The sequence below is a fragment of the Schistocerca gregaria genome, chromosome 5 (genome assembly GCF_023897955.1).
Source record: "Schistocerca gregaria isolate iqSchGreg1 chromosome 5, iqSchGreg1.2, whole genome shotgun sequence".
Classification (NCBI taxonomy): Eukaryota; Metazoa; Arthropoda; class Insecta; order Orthoptera; family Acrididae; genus Schistocerca; species Schistocerca gregaria.
Window position 1 is genome coordinate 233,344,042 of NC_064924.1, and position 20,644 is coordinate 233,364,685.

The window sequence follows — 20,644 nt, forward strand, 5'->3', positions numbered from 1 at the left end:
AACAAAATCAAAACACCTCAAAAAATCAAGTCAGACATCCCTACGTAAATTAAAACACATTCAATACACAATAAATACACAAAGCTTTACAACTCGACAAAATAGACACAAAAAAACTATTATCAAGTTACATTCCATTCGGAAACTGGATGCACTCAGCGGCTGTTACGCGACTTATAGAGTGGAGCTATCAGTCGTCCTTTTTTTAGATTTTACTACGCAGATCCATATTTCGGCAAGTAGCTAGCCATTCTCAATGAAATGGCGCCCGAACAACAGGGACTTACATGCATTGAGAATCGAAAATAGTGCATTGAGAATGGCTATCTTCTAGCCGAAACCTGGATTTGCGCAATAAAAAATAAAAATATAAAAAAACATAATTACTTACCACCAAAAAATTTCGGCGCTGCAATGTAGGTCGGCCACGCCCCCCCCCCCCCCCCCCCCCCACACACACACACACACAAAGGGCGTCATCAAAATAACAAGGCATCTACCGGTGAACACAAGTTTGAGAACATGTGAGGCATTACCGGCTCTACAACATTTCTTAGAAGATAAACTTAAGAGCAGCTGACTGGAATGTGGATAGTGTTTTGAAAGAATGCTGTAAGGTAGATATCAACAGACGTAAAAAAAAGGTGACGTGAAATGTGGTCTAAAAGTTGCAGATGAGTTTTGTTATTTTGTATAAAATGCTGCATCTTTCTGAGAAATAGAAATTTGTTAACATCGAATATAAATTTAAATTAAATGTTCGGATGTTGGGAGAGTAACTTTGTGTGGAAGTGAAACGTGGACGATAAATAGTTCATGCAAGGAAAGAATATAACCTATGGTGCTACAAGAGAATGTAGCACCATGTTGAAGATAAGATCGGAAGATTGAATAACTAATGAGGAGGTACTGAATCACATTGGGGAGGACAGAAATTCATGTCACAATTTGACTAGAATAAGAGATGGTTTGATAGGACGCCTGCTGAAGCATCACTGAATCGCAGATTGCTAATGGAGGAAAATGGGGCGTTGATAAAAATTGTATAAGGAGACCAAGACTGACTACAATAAACTACATTACACGTATGTGAGTGGCAGAACTTAGGCAGAGATGAAGAGAGGAGAAGAAAATTAATGTTTAACGTCCCGTCGGCAACAATGTCATTAGAGGCGGAGCGCAAGCTCGGGTTAAGGAAGACGGAAGGAAATCGGCTGTGCCCTTTCAAAGGATCCATCCCGGGATTTGCCTGAAACGATTGAGGGAAATCACGGAAAAACTAAATCAGGATGGCTGGAGACGGGTTTGAACCGTCGTCCTCCTACTAACCACTGCGCCTAACCCCGCTCGTTGAGATGAAGAGACTTGTACAAGATAAAGAAGCGTGGAGAGCTGCATGAAACATGTCTCCTTCTAAATATAACAGCAACAACAGCGGCAGCGGCAGCAGCAAAAGATCGATTGGGTAATTATTATGTGTTCTGACCACTGTCGTACAGTTTGCTCCTACCGAGCAAGGTGGTGCAGCGGTCAAGACACTAGACCTCATATTCAGGAGCAGGAGGATTCAAACCCCCATCCGATCATTTACATGTCGGTTTTCTGTGATTTTCCTAAATCTGTTAAGGCGAATGGTGTGCTGATTTTGCTCGGTCTGTGACGACTTTGTTGCTATGGGACATTTTTGAGTTTTAATCGACTGTCCACTCTATTCTATGTATTGTATTACATTATTGTTCGGGATTAAGAATAAGTGGCAAAAGAAGAAATGTGAAAAACCACAGATCAAAATCTCTAAAATCTGTTCGTCGCATATTCCAGTAATCTTTTCCAAGCGCCATTAGAACGACATTCCTTTGAAAGAGATTTTGGATACGTCAGTCATGCGAAACAGTTGTTGATCTCTTCATGATTGCTACAGTTACACCTCATGAACGCAAGCAAATTGTACAGGTAGATTTCATAACTGTTCCACATATATATTGAAAAGATAAGTATGATCATATATATTGTCTTTCTAAAGAAAGGGCTGTAGGCGACTTGCCTACAACAAATAATTGCATAGCCGTCCGGTATAATGTGTTAACGAAAAAATATTTATTCGCAAAAACGCACAATGATTAGAAAACTAAAAAAAACAACAGAGAAGTAACAAAAACTAGGAGACTCTCTGGTCTTACGGCAAAGATAAAAAAAAAACACATGACCAGAAAAAAACTCTCGCGCGCTTTTGATATCACTTTGCACCAGACATGAAAAATATCAATGCCACCCCCCCCCCCCCCTTTAAAGTGCGGAGTCCCAGGGATATCTTGAATTTTATTCGACGTCCAGCTCTGGTGTGCGTCGGGTGCCTCGGGGGCGGTGACGTTGTTTGTGGTGGTGATTCACCTGTCTCGGACGATGTACTGAGCGGTGTTTCGGTATGCTCTGCGTCCATCATGTGTAGATGCACAAGCGTGGTGCCAGAGGTCGGAGAGGGTAAAACCCATGCTGGCTTGACACGTTCAATCGATACCTTTGTCGGAACACCATTGAACATTATGTCCACGGTATGCTTATTTCTACTAAGCACCTGAAATGGGCCCGTATATGGTGGTTGCAAAGGCGATTTGACTGAGTCTGTTCGCAACATTACGTGAGAGCAATCGCATAAGTCTTTGTGTACAAACACCTTACGCTCGTCCTCTTGCTGACTTCGTGTTTCACGCCCAGCCCGGTCTCTCTTGCACTTGAAATTAACTTGTGGTCGCTGTAGCGTGCTTAGCTGCGTTCGCAAATCCTCTATTGCAGTTTTTAAATCTCTAATTTCGTTTGAGCTTTTTGTTGTTTGTCGCGTTGCGACCGCGGCGCAGTTTACTGTTATATTGTCAGTTTGGTCTTGCTCATAATGGTAGTTATCGTAGGTGGCATCTGTTGACGTCATTGCAACTGTTGCAGTAGGCTCGTGTGTCTCGTAAATTCTGTCTGCAGCGAGCAGCAGTTTGTCAAATGATCTTTCGTCGTATATAGCTAGTGTAGTTCTTACTTGCGTTGGTAGCTGTTGTTGCCATACGTGGTGTAACAGTCTATCAGAGACTGTCGAACTATCTACCAGTATTCTGACAGGGTCCTATCTCCCCGTTTCTCTTGGTACAGTACTTGTTTGACTCTGATGTCGACGGACTTCACACACCGAGAAATTAATTCTTCTTTCAGTCTACAATATGCTCCTTCTGTAGGCAGGTTCACTATAATGTCAGATATCAAAGCCGAGGTCTGATGGTCCAAATTATTTATCACCAAGGTGAACTTCTCGTGATCACTGACTGTTCTTTGTTGTAAAAATATATTTTCCATTACCGCGAACCATGTGTGTGGCTGAGAAGGTATGAATGGGGGCGCTCGTATTTGCAACCATTCAGTTGGTGAAGTGTTGAAACCAAAGGGTAGTTCCATTGCTGTTACTTGCTGTGGTTGTGCTGCAGTAGTCACAGTTTCCGATAAAGTTGCCTTGGTGTGCGCCATGGTTGTTGAACCAACGTCATTCCTTTTTGTCCGATATATGCCTGAAGTTCACATCTTTCGAAATATGCAACTGTACAGTTTCTATCTCATCCTGAAGCCTATGAATTTCTTCCGTTATCGGACCATATCGTTTGCCGTCGTTGTTCATTGCTTTTGCAGTTAATGTTCGACGTAGCTAACGAAAGGTTTAAAGTTCCTTAATCGGAGGTCACCAATAATGTAGGCGACTTGCCTACAACAAATAATTGCATAGCCGTCCGGTATAATGTGTTAACGAAAAAATATTTATTCGCAAAAACTCACAATGATTAGAAAACTAAAAAAACAACAGAGAAGTAACGAACTAGGAGACTCTATAATCTTACGGCAAAGATAAAAAACAACACATGACCAAAAAAAAACTCTCGCGTACTTTTGATATCACTTTGCACCAGACATGAAAAATATCACTGCCACAGAGCGGATGGAACTTCGTTGAGGAACGTGGTACCGTCGAACTTCATGCACGGATGATGTGACCATTAATGATCGCAGTATACACAAGCACCTGGACGAAGATCGAAAAAACTTAATTTTTTCGACAGCTAACTGACTACTGTTGTTTTAAATCGCATATATACGCCGCAGAAAATCCTGGAGCGGTAGGTGTTAGAATTTATCACTGAAAGATATTTTTGTGCGCCAGTGTAAGCAATAGAAAATTTTATCACGTAAAGATTTAAACACAATAATAATATTGCGACACGGAAATGGCCAAGTGATACTTCTTGCTTTCATTTCTACAACCATTTTTTGAACAAATATAGCTAAAAATTAAGATAAGGTATGGTTAAGCTGTGCTCAACCTCAATGTTTTCTCTTCTGCTAGAAGTCCTTGCACCCAATAATTTCCAGGCGCCATATTTGTTTACGTAATATGACAGTGACACGAGGCCAACGAGTATGCCAACGAGAAATACTCGTTGGCCTCGACAGTGACAGTATACGTGTGATGTGTTACTACAGTGAACGGAACCTGTGACCACTGGAGGTACTCAGTTTTACTTATTTTATGTTTACCGTGATATCTATGTTTAATTTTTGCCAAAAGAAACACAAAGCCATGTTCTGAAATAGTGTTTTCTTTCTCCACTAGACAGTGTCACAAATGCCTCCAAAAACTCGTAACACAACACACATACAAATGTCATACTAACAAATGTAAATCCACCTGATGATGGAGATTTAAACGTTTGAAAAGCGTCGTGGAGATAAATAAACAATGACAGGTAACAGTAAACTTGTTTCATTTAATCTCAAATACTGGTTTTAACTTAGCTGTGTTTTATTAGGTATAGCCCTACAGCTTAACGTAGAATTAGAGTCAAGGTGAAACATAGATTTTCCTCATATACATGTGGTTAATACAAGTGCAATAAGCAATTAGTGAATTCTAAGGACCAACTGAGAAATGATACCTGAACCTTCAGATTTATAGTTTGACACCCGCACACACAATGATCCCACAATGTGAAGCATTATAATTCAAAATAATGAAAGATACTTTCTTACAATCAAATTATTTGTAAATATTTGAATTCAAGATCTAAATCTTAAGATAAATAGCCAAGGTTGAGCAGTTTGTTTTTTGTAGTGAGTTGTCAGCTTGTTTTTTTAATCCCTGCACTGGCATGGTAACGTTCATTAGAACGTGAGTACATTTCTCAACATCACAGTAAGAAGCATAGTTCCCTTTCAGGTGAGTAGACTTTATGCACACTTTTTTGCGATGAATATATTTCTACCCTTGAAAAGCAACTTTGTGATCTATTGCCGCGACAAAAAAAAAAAAAAAAAAAAAAAAAAAGTGTTAACGGAAGCGTCCGATTCCACCCGTCTGCTTTGACCCCATGACGTAGGGGTGTTGTGTGACGTCATTACGACGCAGAGTTTGAGTTGGTGTGCGTGTGTGTGTGTGTGTGTGTGTGTGTGTGTGTGTGTGTGTGTGTGTGTGTGTGTGTGTGTGTGTGTGCGCGCGCGCGCGATATTTGTTGGCGATATGTAATTGTTTTTTTTTTAATTATTTTATTTGTATTGTGCAAATCCAGGTTTCGGCTAGTAGCTAGCCATTCTCCATGCACTATTTTCTATTCTCTATTCTACATAGTATTCAAGGAACTGTGACTGACATTGCATTGAGAATGGCTAGCTACTTGCCGAAATCTGGATTTGTGTAATAAAATCTAAAAAAAGGACGACAGATTGCTGCACTCTGTCACATAAGTCGCTGAGTGCACCCACAATTTTTTTTGTGTCTAGTTTTGTCAAATTGTAATGCTTTTTGTGTTTATTGTGTATTGAATTTGTTTTAATTCACGTAGGGGTGTTTGACTTCTGATTTTTTGAGGTGTTGTGGTTTTGATTTTCGTAGTTGTTGGTTTTTTTTTTTGTATCAATAGTTATGGTTGACCTATATAGGTCACGGGAAATGACAGATTCCAATTTTCATTGTTTTATACGTAGGTATTGGTGTTTCGGTATCGTCATCTGTGGTCAAGGGGAATGTCTGATTCCAATTTTCGTAGTTTTTGCTGTAGATGTTGGTGTCCTCGTACCGATTCACATATATTTTTGTAATTTTTTTGTTCATTTTGTGTGTTTTGGGATGATAGTGTGGTTTTTTTTAACTCTTATTTGGCTTTCCCCCATCCCTAAAACCCTCAATTTCCTGTGGTTGTCCCATTCTTTGATTTTATTTTTGGAGAGAGGTGTTGTTGTCTTATTTATACGTATTTTCGTCTTAGTTGCCGTGTGTATGTAGTGACATCATAGGCGCCATATCGGAGACGCTTAGAATAGCCATTTACACCATATTTATGACGTCATGGGTCAAAGGAGATGGGTGGAATCGGACACTTCCGTAATCCCACTCTTGCCCCCTTCAAGCCATTCGTTCTTTGTTTAGTACTGGCTTTCCACCCGACCTCTTAATATACGTACGGGCGCTCTCTTTTATGCAAGGGTCTTCAGTTTTCCACGTTCTTTAAGTTAAATAGTTCTGTTATATTACTCGAATGACTTCGGAAGCGTTTCTATTCCAAGGATTACAGTATCCATCGAAGCCATTCGTGGTGAAAATAATTAATTTACAGCTTCAAACAGTGCACAGTAATACTGGTCTCGTCAAGTTCAAGGCAGTCAAACCATTGCAGGTGGTAGTTCTTTCTGTCCACGGGGATTCACAGCTGGGCGTTCTAGGTCGGGCCAGTTATCATCCAGGAAAAACCGTTGCGTCTCAGCACACCAGTGCAGAAGTCATCGAAAATTCTGTGGCCGATGGCGACATGAATGAGGCACTACCAGTGCTATATGACGCGCTGCGCATCCACAGAACACCGTCTTTTGGCTGATTCGGTGACAGCAAGATATCACAGCAAAACCTCCGAGGTGAGTGCAGAGTTTGGGAAAGAAATATTCAAATGATGATCTCACATACAGAAAATTTGTGTAAACTGGAGAAGCCTTCATATTTTATATTCCCTGCTTGCAAAGAATATTGGAGAGAATTTCTGCCTTCTGCATGACACAGTTCATTTGTTTTTATCTATACAGCGATTTTCGTTTATTATTGCGTCTCACATAGTCCAATCAGTTATTCGTATTGATGTCTTGTCCTGTTTCCAATAAAGTTGTGCCGCCCGCTGTTGTACTAGACATGTTAAAACGCTTAGTTTTTCACTGACAGTGTTTTAACACTTAAACACGAACTTTATTTCATTTTATCGCGAAAACATGGTCTGTGCCTTTGTGGTGGTGTTATAGCTGTATAATGCTATATGATGCTACAGTGACAAATGAGATGGTGTTGCAATGGAATAATCACTCATTTTTTGCATTTATCGTATCTAGATTAAGGAGATGCGTATCTTTGGTTGCTATATAAAATAACGGCCCTGTCTCTTACAGTTTGTTGCAAAACTTCAATACATTTATCTAAACGGACCAAATTTCCTTTATCTGCAGCAGTCCTGCATTTCGTATCTTGATGCAGCCGCCTTTCTTCTTACAGTTGTCCACGCGTTTTCACCCTTTAACTTACGATTCCATTCACACTACACAAATGGTTCTGAGCACTATGGGACTTAACATCTGAGGTCATCAGGGCCCTAGAACTTGGAACTACTTAAACCTAAAGGACATTACATACATTCATGCCCAAGGCATGATTCGAACCTGCGACCTTGGGCATGATTCGAACCTGCGACCGTAGCGGTTGCGCAGTTCCAGACTGAAGCTCTTGGAACCCCTCGGTCACACCGGCCGGCTTAGTCAAATACACAAATTATTAATTTCCATTCATCTAAAAGTAATTTTGCGGGCTTCTTTTGGAAATTATTTTTCACAGTTGCGCTGTAATTTTTTATTTTATTTATTTATTTATTTATTTTTTGATCGATCGCAACACACTTTTATTCTGTTACCAAAGTAGCGCTACGAAATACGTATTAACGTAGCCCCTGCAGTTTGTAAAAGAAGTGCATCTGAAAGCACAGTTTTCCACCCAAAAGAAGTGCCTAATTCACAGTATGTCACTAAAGGCCATATCCTTTTTTTCTTAAAGATACTAATCGAGGTAAACTATTGACGAAAACAATGGACATAGATTCAGCATGAGCCCGGTCCAATTCCTATATCATATGAGGTGAACACCAGGGTAGTTGATTTAACAAGCCACAACCGCTTCCGGCCCCATCCCCTCCAAAATAAACCTACTGCTTCTTCCCTAATGACTTCGTTCAGGATGGCACGTTAAACAGTAACTTGAGTGTCAGCATGCCTTTCGCCCAGAGAACTAATAAAATTTGTGAAACATGATGCCCGAACAGTTCATTTCTTGACCAGTACACACGTTGGAATGTCACTGCCCTAGTGATAGTGCTTGTAATCACACTTAACGGTCGTAGTGATTTTATTCCCGCTTCACGTAGCTTGACGACAGATTAACAGCGTTACTATAATAGCGACAAACGTGGTAAGTTTTGTGTCGCCAGCGGACAGAAAATGGGCTTGCTTTAGATTTCTAACGATCTATAGCGTTTCGAAGATTTGTCGCTAAAGTAGTTCTGAGCGAACATCTCTACAGTAGTCACCACTCAGATTACTTTACAAATGTTTCCGAGAAGTAACGGTAGGGAAGTGGAAAATTTGACTGAAGAGTGTCTCGCCTCCCCAGGAACAATTGTCTCGACGTACAATCACGGGCGTCACATGCACCAAATGCCACACACATTCTGTAGTCTGACTCTTCACAGTGGTCCATCGAGCTCTGTGGTATTCGAGGACGGCTTTCGCCAGTGGATATGGGAAACAAGTAGTATTATCAGAGTTTTCCGAGTTTTCGAAAAAAAAGAAAAGTTATATCCGCTATCAAACAGAACAGGACATTTATGTTTATCAAGGGGTCACATACTTCTCAAAAGAAAGAAAAAGAGAAAATAAAAGAACACAATATTCACAGGATATCACTTATTATATGTACTTCAAAGTTAACGAATTTCCAATAACAATCTGAATATTTTATTTATTGTGAAATGGCTCCTTGGATCAGGTACACCATCATCAGTGTTATGTTTTTCCAACATTCCACGTTCTATCGTGCCAGATTTTGCTGCATCAAACGTCTTCAAGAAAGAACAATACAGTTTGCCGGGCGAACGCGTTGACTGTGTTTAATTATGTATTCTTTCCAACTAGAATCTAGTTACACATCGCCAGTTGATTCCAGGCTAATTGATTAGTTACTCGCACAGTAAATAGTACAGTCTTAAGACGCCATTCTCTTCTTGAATGCGATGTATTTGTTATTCCCCTTCGCGTAAAGTTAACAGAATTTATAAACTCCATTACTTACCCACAAGTCTGTCCTGACTCTGGGTGAAAACTGCTCCTTATTCAAAGACAACGTGAATATAGTGGGCTCATTTTCATCGCATTTATGGTGTGAAAAAATCTTAATCGGTACACACAACGACGCGAAAACAAACTAAAATGCAGTTAGACGGGAAGTTGAAAGATACTGCATCTCACGAGGCATGAGAGAGACGTGCAGAACCATCATTCAAACCCCGTCACGTCTGTTCCGCGAACGACGGCGGCAGTTAAGTGCCTCGTATCGCTGCTTCGCCATCTTCCAGCGCTGGGAGCGGCGCGCGGTGGCGGCGTCTCCAGAAGGCGCCGGGGGCGGAGTGTCGCTGCCCAGGCCCGCAGTGCCGCGGGATCTGCAACACAGCAGGCACACTGCTGTCACACAGAATAAAGGAGGCGCAGGAACCAACGGCACGCACACTAAGCTTTCTTCCGGATTTCTGCAAGATCTTAGTTCCAACGGGGTCCATTGCCAAAACAAATTTTCTGAATGGCGATAATCTGCCACAGTGCGTGTCATTACTTGCTATAGAATATCCTTTTATGTAGTACTTTTTACTACGGCAAAGTTTTGAGCGTGCAGTCATTTTCAAGTGTAGGTATAGTTTAAACCGTCAAACGGACTTACTTGGATTAGGCGTTCGCGACAATGACGAGGCACAAACAGCGCCGCGGTACGCCTGATTTTTATAGCAAGTGGTATGTAAGTAGGCTAACCACAATGTCGCGGCAGTGCAGTGTTTCGTGCCGCGCTGCCGGCTCGATCGCTGCAGACCACGTTTTCCGCCGCGCTGCCACGCAGCTACACCGCTGCACCTTGCCCGTGTTCTTGACACCCGCACGGGGACTACATCTTTCTGAGGCGGCTTAGACGACATTGTGAGGTTGCAAAAATTGATACTTTGGATCGACAGAAGCGTCCGATCCCACACGTCGGCTTGTAAGGATGTTGTCGTGTGTGACGTCATGACGGCGCGGAGTTTGGTTTGTGAGTGGCGTGTTAGTAGATATCGTCGTGTTGTGGTTTGTTGTGCTCTCTGGTGATATGTTCACGGTTTTCGTTTGTGTGGTGTAATGAGCTCAGTTTGCTTTTGCTCATTATCAAGAATTGTTAGTGTCGGTTGTGTTTGTAGTGGAATTCGTTTCAGTGAGTTAACGATTTTGTGTGAAGGTTAATTTAGTGTTGTTCGCTGTACGTCGTCTGGCAATTTTAGTAAAATTAATCGGTTGTTGTTTTTGTCCAGGAATGGATATGACGGATAAAATTAACACTGCGCAGGTCAAGAGAAGTGTTCGATCCCAATGTGTGGGTGTGTATATTGGTATCAGAGATGTTTTTGAGCTCTATAGGCCAAGGGAAGTGTTTGATCCTAATTTATGAGTTCGGAAGCTGGTGTTGAGCTATATAGGTCAAGGGAAGTGTCCGATTCCAGATGATATTGTGTGTAGTGTTAATTGGGGAGTTTTGTGATGTTTCTTTTTTCGTCGTATTATGTGGTTTTCTATGGGGTTGGTGTCTAAATTTGTTTATATTTAGTTTGCCCCCACCCAAAAACACCCCATTTCTCGCGCTTGTCCTATTAGTGTCATTAGGCTTTTGTGGAAAATGTGTGTGTTTGTTTTTCGATGTATTTTCGTTCTCATACTGTGTACGTAACAACTTTATATGTGCCATAATGGAATCGTGGTTTATGGTCGTTTCCGCCATATTTGTGACGTCATGGGTCAAAGCAGACGGGCGGGATTGGGAGCTTCCGTATTTCCGATAATTTCACATCTGTCTCACATCGCTACTTGACTCTTGGTTATTAGACATACTCATTATTATGTCTGGCATTTAAAAAAAAAAAACATTCGTAGAGTTTGCAATGAAAAAGTATACACTGTTTACACTACTGCACTTTAGGTCATACATTACTGTATAAGACACGTAGCTAACATATCGAACATTCAATTAAAAATTCTTATATTGTGTAGTATGTTCATCTATATGAAAAGTATTCCATCTTATCGTCTGCAGTATGAAAGCCTTATTCACAAAACAACATATATTGACACTCGTAGCAACATATTAATAGCAACTTAGAGAACAAGTAAATCCAAAAGTATTTAATAATGTTCAATACATGTAACATCTAATCCGAGTCGGAAGAAACATTAGAAACCAGGTGTTCTTTTTTTGCTTTGGATTAACGATAACTTCAGTTCTCTTCACAAGTTTTTACGTTGAAATAAAATAATCACAGGTAATCCTGGAGCAAATATAAATCTTGATAAACCTGCAGAGGGAATAAAAGTTCTTACTACAATCATCTTTCTAAATTTAGGTCATACTTTTTTTTCTGGAGAAGTCCTTAGCACTGATTGCCAACCTTTTAAGTTGTCACTACTGCTTCTGGTCTAAGGTCGAAACATCTTCCACATAAATGGGTCGATTTTTCCTCCTTATTTTCATTTTCTATTGCTGTTAACTGGCAGTAGTTAATTCCCAATAGGATATTTTTTTCCTACAATGATGTCTGTCTCTGGAAACAGGTACAGCATTGAGATACTTGGGTCAGCATGCCTATACCCCTCTCTGTCTTATGTGTGTTGATTTCTGTATTCATCTTTATTCAGTGTCATGTTCTCAAGAGTCACTGCAGCAGTAGTTATTACTTGTCACGAATAGGCTTTAGAGCATAAAGAGAATTTTACAGTAGCTGCTTTGTTTTGCAAATTATTCCAATGAACACCCAAAATGAAGTTCGTGGTAGTTGTTTACTAGAGAATTAACTTTTCTTTTATGAGTTAATATTTGATAGATATAGAAAAAAGCTTGACTGGTGCGAGGACGACTTGCGCTTCGGATTGATTGATGGATTTTTGGGGGGGGGGGGGGGGGGGGGAGAGAGAGACAGAGAGAGAGAGAGAGAGAGAGAGAGAGAGAGAGAGAGAGAGAGAGATAGATAAGCAGATGGTTCACCCATCCCAGGGATCGAGAATGTCGATGACTTTTTCCTGTTTCTGACATTAATAGTGGCAAGATGGGTCAGGGGAATTCCATGACTTTCGAGAATGCTTTAATTTTGAATTTGTATAACAAATGAAAAAGAAATATTTTTTGGTGTGATATAGTTATACATTAAAAATTTTCTGATTTTTTTCTTTTTTTCTGTACTTCTACTGCGAAACCTCATTTCTTCCAAATTTCATGATCCTAGGTCAACGGGAAGTACACTACGCTATACGCTTTGATGAGTCAGTTTGCGAGCATCAAAATATGTGTTATACATGTCCGTCTCTTTTGATTGGAACAACTTAGACTCTTAATGTTTTTACACCGCCAAGAGACCACTGATGTGACAAGTAAATTTCAACTTGATTTTATTTAACTGTACATTAGAAAAAGGGCTCCTAACAGAGTGACAGACAGACAAGCAGCTGGATAACAACTGACTTTTTTCATGTGAGATAATTACAATTAACAATTAATTTGCATAGATTTAGCTTCAAATGTTTTTAATACAATGAAATATTTTCTTTAAAATATTCATTCACTATTTTACCTGCTCATGGGTCGAATTTTAAAAAACTGTGAAATCTTTAAACAGAGAAGCCAAATACAAATTTTCATAGATTTAGCTTTGAAAATGCTTTGAAGATGAAAAAATTTCATAAAACTTTTCATCAGCTATTTCGCTCCCTTAGGGAGGTGTTTCCAAAAACATTTAAACACGTATTTTCGTTTTTTCTGACCGAGTATTCAAATACTAATTTTCATAAGTGTAGCTTTAAAAATTCATCAGTAGCCTACAGTGTAATATGAACACCCTTTCCAAGTTTCAAGTTTCTATCCTCGGCATTTTTGGCTGGTCGATGACGAAGCGGTGAATCAATCTGGCCCTATTTCACGTCCTTCAGGGTAGAACTTTCAAAAAGAGTGAAAAACGTATTTGTTCACTTCTAACTGAAAAAAACCAAATACCAGTTTTGAAAGATTTAGCTTTAAAAATGCTTTCACAATTAAATACTTTCATACATTGTTTCATGCCCAGTTTCATCCTCCGCCCCTTAGGGCTTGAATTTCCAAAAAGAATGAAATGCATATTTCTTTTTGATTTCTAAAAAGCCAAATACAAAATTTCATAGATTTAGCTTCAGAAATGAAATATGTCCATAAAATTTGAATCCCTATTTCACTCTCCTATGGTTGAATTTCCTAAAATACTGAAACTGTGAAGTCAAATACAAATTAGTATTGATGTAGCTTTAAACATACCTTAGTTGTTCTTTAACGATGATTTATTTGCAAAAATCTCTTTCATCCCCTATTTCATACCTTCCAGGTTGAATTTCCAAAAATGCCGAAATATGTATCTTTTTCATTTGTGACAAGGAAAACAAATACCAATTTTCATTTTTCCAGTTTCAAAATTGCCTTAAGAACATATGTTTACAAACCCTTTCATTCCTTATTTCAACCCCTTAGGAATGGAATATCGACAAATTCCTTGTTAAACTACGCCTACAGTATATGATCAATACCCTCTGCAAATGTCAAGTTTCTCCCTCAGTGGTTTGCGCTGGACGATGATCGGTCAGTGAGTTAGTTAGTCGGGACATTGCCTTTTTATATATAAAAGAAGATAAGAGATAAGAGCAGCCTACGAACGAAAATGGCTCTTTAAGAAATTAAAATTTTGCTTGCACTTCCAGTCACCTTTTCGTCAGCAGTGTAATTCTTTTCCCCATCTCATCACCAATAAATTTAATGATGTTAACAGCAGCCTGCACAGGCATATGCCTAGTCACGTGACCCAATTTGTTCCGTGGTTTGTTCCGTGGTTTCATTTGTCCAGTAACACACTCTTAAAAAACATTGAGGTGGGTGGAGTTGGAAATAAACAACATGACACCAAGCATTTTCTGAAAAGCCAAACAGAACACAGGTAACTTCACCACAGCTAGTTCACGAAACATTTCATGTCAAGTTGTTTCTTTTAAAGCCGGGCCACACCACAGTATTTTGACAATGTATGACCAATGTATGTTTCGAGTACGGCCCATATACAAGCATTTGGCAGGTTATGCCACACACTCAAAAATGGCTAAACAGCAGGAAATGAGCAGTAGTGAAGAATACGAAAAAAAAGCAGCCAGTGCAGCAGATGACTGTCACTCAGAAAATTCAGTAAGTGACTCTCATAACTTAAGACACCTACACACATTTCATGATTGGCTCTAAGCTGCAAATTGCCAGCATCCACTTATATAATGAAACTCCCTCTCACAGACTGAAGGTGTTCTCACAACGATCAATCAGTCAATCCTTAGATTCCTCACAGCTTGACTGAAAGCTCATCTGTGAATATCTAATGTAAGGCGTGCACAGATAGCTCACTCAGTTGGTAGAGTGATTCCCAGGGTTGTGGAATAACTAAAACAACATGTGTTATGTAGTGTGTCACAAGGTTCCAGTGTTTGGTTCTATGGTTGTGTATCATATCTACTCATCCCTGTACTCAACATTCATATGAATAAGGGACAAGCTAGTTACCTCATAAGAAAAGCGTTACAGTTGATGAATAGGCAAGCGTCATCTCTTAAGGTGATCCATACTTGAAATTTTGCATGCGAGCTAGACGGCGGAACCTCCGCAAATCTACAATGAAACCTGCTAGTCACAGAATGCCAAGACAATTTCCCTGATGTTACAGATCTTGTGTTTTACAAAGTCATCTGTGACATATGTGCCTTCCACTTCTATCTGAATTAAAGCCAATATGTTTCAGCGCTGGTCTCGTGTGCTCATAATGAAGTGCATGCACATGTGTTTACCATTTACATGTTACTGCTTAAGGTTTGAACTGATCCAACATCAGTTATTTCTTAAGTTATTTTTGTAAGTGAAGTAGATACAGACAGAAAGATGTGCGGCAAAAAGAAGGTAGAAACGTTACACTAGTTTATTTTTCTATCGTCATCCATGTTTTAGATAATTTTTTTAAAAAAAGTTCATTCTAGTATGGTAACTTTATATGAAAAAGAAAAAAGAAGTTTGGATGCCAACACTATACTTACTATGCTCACAAGGCACTTCCTAATAATTAGGTCACTACAGCTCCAACAAATACAGGAAGGATCTGATTAGACCCGAATTGTAGTCACACGTATAAATGTATGACATTATTACATGAGCATAGCTTTGTTTTTTTCATCACCAGCAGGTTCACTAACATGCAGACAATGGAGCTCGAAGATTGGCAGTTACTTATTGGTCAATAATTCCGATAACAACTTGTTTAAAAAGCCGTTTCATGCATGATGGCGTGAAGATATTTCTTAACCTCCATCGCTGAAAAAAATATACATCCCTTATCGCATCTCCGTTGGAAGAAGTTAGTGTACTGAGGCTAGCAATCGGTTAAACTGCTGCTGTTTTCTTAAAAAATAAACCTCCTGGGTAAAGTGAGTTATCATTATTACTCCTTTGGCTACAAGTTTGAACATCTTTTAGCACCATGACGGATCCCTAGGACATTCTGACTGTAAGGTAGCATTTGATTAATAAATAGGTTCCTTCGTCATCTATGTTCTTCAGCAACTAAGGTCGCTGTATGATATTGCATTATCATCTTGTCTGCAGAAATAAATAAAAAGCGAAGTCTACAGGGCAAAAGTAAATAAAAATATAAATTAGTGACTCGAATTATGGGCTGTGCACCCTCCATAAATTGGCAATATGTTCATGTGAAATATTGAACTTGTAATTGTTTAAACTTCAGCACCCGTGAACAGTATCTATGCAAATGCTTAATGCCTCATCATCATTAATTATAAGCCCACTTTGTCAGAGTATGCACTGTCTGAGGACAAAATGGCCTGCCTAGCTTAATGCTCTAAAGTGTGATCATTATAACTTCTAATGATGTCATTTGCAGCTAGTGATGTTATGTATCGGATTTTGTTACTCTTTCTCACATAAGGTAAATAAATACCTATTGTGCAAGAAGGCCTTTACACCCATCTCAGACTAATCATTGTATTACAACACACTGTGAATGAGGTGTGAGAGAAGCCCACGAATTCGAGAAATGAGAAACAATAAAAAGTTCTACACGATCGCAAACTCAAGCTCTCATGCAAAAGACGTCATGTAGCAGCAAGGATGACTCCGTGAGTGCCTCATTAACTGAGCAAAAGAAGCCGCAGTAAAGAAAAGATGTGAGCCACGTCGTACTGTCCCCAGCTACTGGGGGCAAAGTTGGTATAATTAACCAGAGTGTAGCCACCAAGCCCTTTTGTGGCGAGACACCGACTGGAAAAGCCCCCATCTCCTTGATGTGCCATGGGTGTCTTCTGCATGCACAGTGGGATTTTTCTTTGGCTTAGAGTGCACTGTGGCAGTGGTGGTACTGAACGCGCTCGCTCCAATATTTTTGCAGTGCAGTGCAGTGTAGTGCATTGTCGTGTCCCCCTGGCTCCACATGCACATGTGCACGATGGATTGCCGGCAGCGGTGGTGCCAAGTGGGTTCTACCACTTCCCCCCTCCCCTGACCCTTTGGTACCTGCACTTATTTATTACCTGCTGTGCATGTCTTCTGGCACTGCCACTGCTGCAGATCCTAATGCTTCCTCCTGCCATGCTACAGGCCACCCCAAAGTTTCCTGGCTTCTGAGGTTTATCATCATAGAAGAAGGAGGGTAGGGGTTGGGACTATGATAGCAGAGTGGTCTGTGCCTGCCACTCCACGCCGCCATCAACAAATGCCACTACAGCCATCTCGTTATAACAGGTGCAGCCAGGTGGAATGGTGCCGTATCTGGGGGTGGCCACGCCACGTGTCAGCCAGACGGCAGATGGTGCAGGGCAATTGGGGCACCCGGGTCACCCGTCCACCAGCCACCCACAGCAAGACGAACACGGTCAATGTAGTTACCTGCCACCCGGCCAGCCTCGAGGCCCACCTGTCTGCCAGTTGCCAGCCACATAACAACATGATGCGCATGAGAGACCCAAGCCGAGACGTTGGCCCGCCGCAACAACATCCTTCATATAAGAATTGCATATACTCGGAGGCTCTCATTCTGGCACGAAACTGTTACTCTGGACAGTTCGATTATGCACAAGTCTTGTTGCAACAGAGGAAGGCTGATGCAGAAGCAGCACCTACTCACAATGTATTGTAGTTCTTTTTTTTTTATTATGAGTTGTCTGTAAGTAGGTACAGTTTTTATATTATGTGTAAAAACGCAAAACTGCTTTTCATCAAGGCCTGTACCTTTAACTGCTCTGCAACTTAATTTCCACCAAAATTGAGGCAGCTATAGGATCTAAAAACCAACTTATCAATTTCCATCTTGTAAATATCAGTTACCTGATTGGCTAACCACCTCTGAATGACCATTTTGACATCATTATCTTTGTTGTACTGCCAACCACGTAGAAATTTTGTTTAAGTGCATGAAAAAGTGGCAAGCAGTGGACATTAGATAAGGGCTATATGGAAGCTTCTACTTGGGCCATATGTTGTTAGTCGCCATGAAGCGTAGTATCTTCAACCTGGTGCGTTGGTGGGACAATTGCCTCAATGTTCACAGTGAATTTACCTGGTTGGCATACCGATTCAGGACTGTATGGCCTTTGAACGGAAACTTCTTGATCGTGCCTTATAGTTAAGGACAATCCGCAGGTAACCACCTCAAAGATAAAACAGACAGTATTGTGAAGTGCTGAAAAATGTTATTAGGGAGCCAAAGAGGATGTGGTACGCAAATAGATAGCAAATTCACAAGATAACAATCCATATGCTCACTAGTGAGGGAAGTGTCCGGTCAGCAGCACAAGGTCGACGATATAAAGTCAGTTCGTAGTAAAAATATTTCTGTTAGTGATTAGCCAGATTTATGTGCAATATTTAACAATCATTTTCTGAGTACTGCTGGTGAATTAAAAAAAATGCTTAGTTTCTACAGAGAATCATATAACTCTCTTGCAAAATGCCTTTCCGATATTGATGTCTCATACACTCCTTTGTGATACTGGCAAGGGGCAGATTGAGTCAATAATTAAATCACTGAAGAGTAAGGACTTTCATGGATATAATGGAGTGCCCAGAAGAATATTAAAATACTGCACTGCACACGTTAGCTCTATATATAGTCATATTTGTAACTTTTCCTTTAAGAATGGTCCGTTTCCTCAACAATTAAAGTACTCAGTAGTAAAGCTGCTTTACAAGGAGAGAGAAAGGGATAATGTAGACAATTTTACACCCATTTCTGTGTCGTCAATGTGTGCTAAAGTTATTGAAAATGTTGTGTATGTAAGGATAATTGTGTGTGTGTGTGTGTGTGTGTGTACTGCTGACAAAGGCCTTAATGGCTGAAAGCTATGATTGTGTGGATCTAATTATTGTGCCTATCGCGACTCAGCATCTCCGCTACATGGTGAGTAGCAACTTTCCTTCTCTCATATTATTACATTCCATCCTGGATTTTCCATGTTTGCTAAGCATAATTGATTATTTTATATCACATAATTTATCAGATGTACAGTTCGGCTTTTAGAAGTGGTATAACAACTGAAAATGCTATATTCTCTTTTTCTCTGTGAGGTACTGGATGGATTAAACAAAACGTTTTGAGCGGTAGGCATCTTCTTTGATTTAACCAAGGCATTTTATTGTGTTGATCACAAAATATTGCTCCAGAAGTTGAACCATTATGAAATATGAGGAGTACTTCACAATTAGTTCACCTCTTACTTTAACAACAAACAGCACAATGGCATTATTCACAGTGTTGAAAATGGTTGTGATGAGGTGTCTCAGTGGGGCACGGTCAAATGGGGTGGGATGGTGGGGTGGCGGAGGGGTGGGGGGAGGGGAGGGATACCTCAGGATCAGTGTTGGGGCCTCTCCTGTTCCTTATTTATATAAATGATATGCCCTCTAGTATTACAGGTAATTCTAAAATATTCTTGTTTTTGCTGATGCCACTAGCTTGGTAGTAAAGCATGTTGTGTGCAACATTGGCTCTGTTTCAAACAGTGCAATTCATGACATAAGTTAATGGCTTGTATAAAATAAATTAACGCTATATCACACTAGGACTCAGTTTTTACAGTTTACAGAATTCAACAAAGCTCGACGTTTTAATTTCACAGAATGAGCATATGATGAGTAACTGAACAGTTCAAATTTCTTAGTGTTCAGATAGATATTAAACTACCGTGGAAAGCCAACATTCAGGATCTTGTTCAAAGACTTAAGGCTGCCATTTTTACTATTCGAACGGTATCTGAAGTAAGTGATTGTTCGACACGAAAAGTAGTCTAGTTTGCTTATTTTCATTCACTTATGTCATATGGTATTATATTTTAGGGTAACTCTTCCCATTTGCAAAGGATATTTTTGGCTCATAAACGGGCAGTTTGGGCAATAAGTTGTGTAATTTCATGAACCTCCTGTTGATCACTCTTCACAAGTTTGGATATTCTGACACTGGCCTCTCAATATATTTTTTTGTTGTTTCTTGTTAACAATATCATCTTATTCCCAAGTATTAGCAGCTTTCATTCAGTTAATAATAGGCAGAAATCCAACCTGCATTTGGATCACATTTCTTTGACTTTTGTGCAGAAAGGTGTGATGTATACTGCTGCATCCATTTTAAATAAGCTACCACAAGAATTCAAAACTCTTACCATTAATCTATGCGCTTTCAAGTTGTAACTGAAGTGTTTCCTCGTGGGTCACCCCTTCTATTCTGTTGAGGAGTTCCTTGAAATATTAAACTGAATCCTATGTTATATTGTTGATTGCGTTTACCTAAACTTATGGCTTGTCTTTTATGGGTTCATAAACATTTAATTTTATCTGTTATTACTCTTACATTTTAATTTCATGTGCTGAAACGTTCCATGGTCTTAGAGATTTGCTTTTCAATTCGGTCCTACAGATCTAGATGTCAAGCTCAACAGATCTGCCAGTCACAACACCACACTTACGGTTCCATGAAAAAAAGAAAAAATTATTTTCTTAAATTTTCATGTCTTTCGATGAACACCATCATCAGCTAACTGATAGCCCAATGACTTTAAATAAGGCCTCTGGCTACTACATGGTAACAATCGCCTAGAAAACCAGAAAATAAGCAGTAGAATTCCAGGTCTGCAGATGGGAGTGCCAATTGTTGTAAGTTTCCATATTGGAAAAATAACTTCATTGATAACAAAGGGAAAAAAA

The 20,644-nt window shown here is 39.8% G+C and overlaps 1 protein-coding gene across 5 annotated transcripts in view; it reads left to right on the forward strand.

Moving 5' to 3' along the window:
- Positions 1 to 4,439: 4,439 nt before the first annotated feature.
- The window catches only part of LOC126273020 (uncharacterized), a 30,266-nt gene continuing 14,061 nt past the window's right edge, over positions 4,440 to 20,644 (forward strand). For 2 of the 5 annotated variants that reach the window (XM_049976396.1, XM_049976395.1), the window contains exons 1-2: positions 4,440 to 4,537; positions 4,643 to 4,775. Coding sequence is in view for 2 of the 5 variants with exons in the window: in XM_049976394.1 (XP_049832351.1) it covers positions 6,835 to 6,933 (99 nt within the window). In the remaining 3 variants the exon portion in view is untranslated. Of the gene's footprint in view, positions 4,538 to 4,623; positions 4,776 to 6,698; positions 6,934 to 20,644 lie in introns of all 5 variants that reach the window. The other 3 variants (XM_049976394.1, XM_049976393.1, XM_049976397.1) reach the window with 3 other exon arrangements.